At 32.5% G+C, this 2,983-nt stretch overlaps 1 protein-coding gene across 2 annotated transcripts in view; it reads left to right on the top strand.

The window, feature by feature from the left end:
* The window catches only part of LOC144448391 (SAM pointed domain-containing Ets transcription factor-like), a 10,668-nt gene extending 8,011 nt beyond the window's left edge, over positions 1–2,657 (top strand). For both annotated transcript variants that reach the window (XM_078138618.1, XM_078138617.1), the window contains exon 8: positions 251–2,657. In XM_078138618.1, the coding sequence (XP_077994744.1) occupies positions 251–426 (176 nt within the window). In that variant the 3' untranslated portion in view covers positions 427–2,657. The remainder of the gene's footprint in view (positions 1–250) is intronic.
* Positions 2,658–2,983: the final 326 nt, after the last annotated feature.

Genomic DNA, 2,983 nt, shown 5'->3' with positions numbered 1-2,983 from the left:
TGGCTTGCTTGTTGGTTGATTGATTGATTGATTGATTGGTTGGTTGGTTGGTTGGTTGGTTGGTTGTTTGGTTGGTTGGTTGGTTGGTTGGTTGGTTTGTTGACTGACTGACTGACTGACTGACCGATTGATTGATTGATTGTTTGATTGATTGATTGATTGATTGATTGATTGATTGATTGATTGATTGATTGATTGATTGATTGATCGATTGATTGAATGACCAAACTATTTTTATATCTCACTTCAGGTATCTTCAGAATCGATGACTCAGTGGAAGTGGCCAAACTTTGGGGACAGAGAAAAAACCGACCCAACATGAACTATGACAAACTTAGTCGATCTATCAGACAATATTATAAGAAGGGTATAATGAAGAAAACCGAAAAATCACAAAGACTGGTTTATCAGTTTGTCAACCCTTAAAGTTACAACACGCTGTTGTCATAGTTACACCGAACACCCGCTCTCACTGCCCTCGTTAATTTCAAACAAGAAAAGAACTCGAAAGAGAGAGTGATGCCAATGTAAGCTGTTGGACATTATGTGAACTGACAAAACGCACGAGAATGAATGATCAGTGCAGTCCGACATCCACTGTTATATTAATTTCTGACTGTGCACCGTACACTAATGGTAGTGTTGCATGCTTCCGTACAATCTTCCCGGTTCGCAATATCTCAAAGGAGCTCAAGCACGTTTTTTTCTCTTAATTTAAAGAAATACAGAGTTCTTACTTTTCGATTTACATGGAGAGTATATTGATAATAGCAACAGTACAAACTATATTTTATTGCAATATGGCACTACAAAACCAAAATACTATTATATTGTATTTATTATTTACGATCATAAAACTTTATTCAAATATGATTAAAATGATAAATAATAATTTGATAGAAACATATCGTCTGACCACTTGGAAAATGTATCATTTTGACCAGAATGTTTTACAAATTGATGTAACCAAGTCAAAAGAAAGGTCAAAGGTTATGAAATATTAAAAAAATAAATATGCATCTGTTTCACCGCTATGACTAAATTTAAATCTATTTTGTAAACTTAAGGTATTTATTTTCTTTGAAAGGCTAATTTGTAGTTTTACAGCCGACACATTTTCGGCTTCTTAGTTAAACTGTTTGGCGGATTATCAACTTGAAGAGCTAAACATTTCTTTTTCAAAAATAATGAAGGCATCACACTTGAAGATTTCTCGTCGACTAGTGAATGTTAACTGTGTATATATATATTTTAGATAATGATGATATGAAATTTGTAAATTTGGTCATTTGCGTCCTCGTTCCACAGCAAATTTCCAAGCCAACATGATATGCTTAATTGTTTGTTTGTTTATTATTTCCACTGTTAGCCTTTACGCTCTTGAGTGAAAATTGCACGAAATTGTGATGTTATACTATCGTGGAAGGTACACAATATCAAACAGACAGACAGACAGACAGACAGACAGACAGACAGACAGACAGACAGACAGACAGACAAATCACAAGGCTTTCATAATCAAGATAAAAATTCCGTACTTTTCGAAAAATAAGAATGAATCGTATCAAAATATTAACTTTTGGGTAATACATTTTAACCAGAAGTTTCCACACCCATAATACGAACTGGACAACAGAGATCAGAGTTTTAAAAAAATCATCAATATTACCTCGACAAACCTGCTATGTGGTCTTTGCGGTAATGTTAAAGTATGTTTGTAACAAACGAACCAATATACTCTTAGTTTGGGTTAATACTAGTAAATTGTTTTAAAGAGTGATAATTATAGAGGGATTATTGAATAGACTTGTATCGTTTGAATTTTAACTTGAGGTTTATCAAAGACGACGTTTTAAAACACCTTTGCTCATATCAGCCGCATGGTTAGTGATCCGTTACTTGTTAGAAAAAAACCCATTAGAAACAAAGCTAAACTCAGAATGTAAAATTATAGGTTGATTTGTCTGATGATACTGCACAAAGGTAGATTTTTAGCCAAATTTGGTTAGTTGGGTTGACATTTCTATACTGGAGATAATATTCATGAAAAGAGCAGTCGGATTTTGATGCATCAAGTCGATTTAATAAAGGCGATTTCTATTTGTTGGGGCTTCCTACATTTTAACCAATCATTACCTTCAGTACTAGACATCACGTGACCTTTAACCTCTTTCGCATTGAATTTTGATAATCTACTTTATTCTTGAAAAAATGAGAATGATACTTCTACAACGTAATCTTGATACTATAAGTATTTGTAGGATTTCGGTCAAAAAGAAAAGTGAGTGTACAAAAATGGTCATCAAAACAAAAATTTCTAAAATATAATGCTGTAAGTAAAATGACCGATACACGCGGAAAAGGTTAGGCGGAAGTGACGTTTGATGTGCGTAAAATCAATACTTTATATTATGTAAATTACGTCTGATAAAGTGAAAGTGCACACAACTATTACTGTGGCAGTGCCGCTCAGTAAAATTGTATACATATCAAATGTAAATAATGTATCATAAATTATATAGCAAATGAATTTACTTATTTAATTCGTGTAGGTTATGCTAAACAGATAAAATTATGTAAATAATTAACAATATGCATATTCTATAATAAACGGTTACTTTTTGAATTTATTTTTACATGAAATCACAAAATACACCTGGAATGTAAGATAACTGATATTCGTCTTTTTTTTTCTTTTCTGGGTATGTTTGACATTTCGGTATAGTGTTGTAAAAGTGATATTTTAGGCTTGGCTGGTTTAACTGAAATAAAATATACAACTCATAATAATGTTCGTATAATTGTGTCACATTTGTACGCCAACATCGAATTGAGAATGTGTACTATGCTGAATCTTAAAGTCAGAATGAATGAAAGATTATTCCATTCACTACATGATGCATGTAAATCGGAATCTTTCCCATCTAATCAGTCACGTGATCAGCTATATAAATTTATCAAGAATACACCTTGAAGTAACTAG

The sequence above is a fragment of the Glandiceps talaboti genome, chromosome 17 (assembly GCF_964340395.1).
Source record: "Glandiceps talaboti chromosome 17, keGlaTala1.1, whole genome shotgun sequence".
NCBI lineage: Eukaryota > Metazoa > Hemichordata > Enteropneusta > Spengelidae > Glandiceps > Glandiceps talaboti.
The sequence above is the reverse complement of the archived record's forward strand: the minus strand, read 5'-3'. Positions and strand labels throughout refer to the sequence as shown.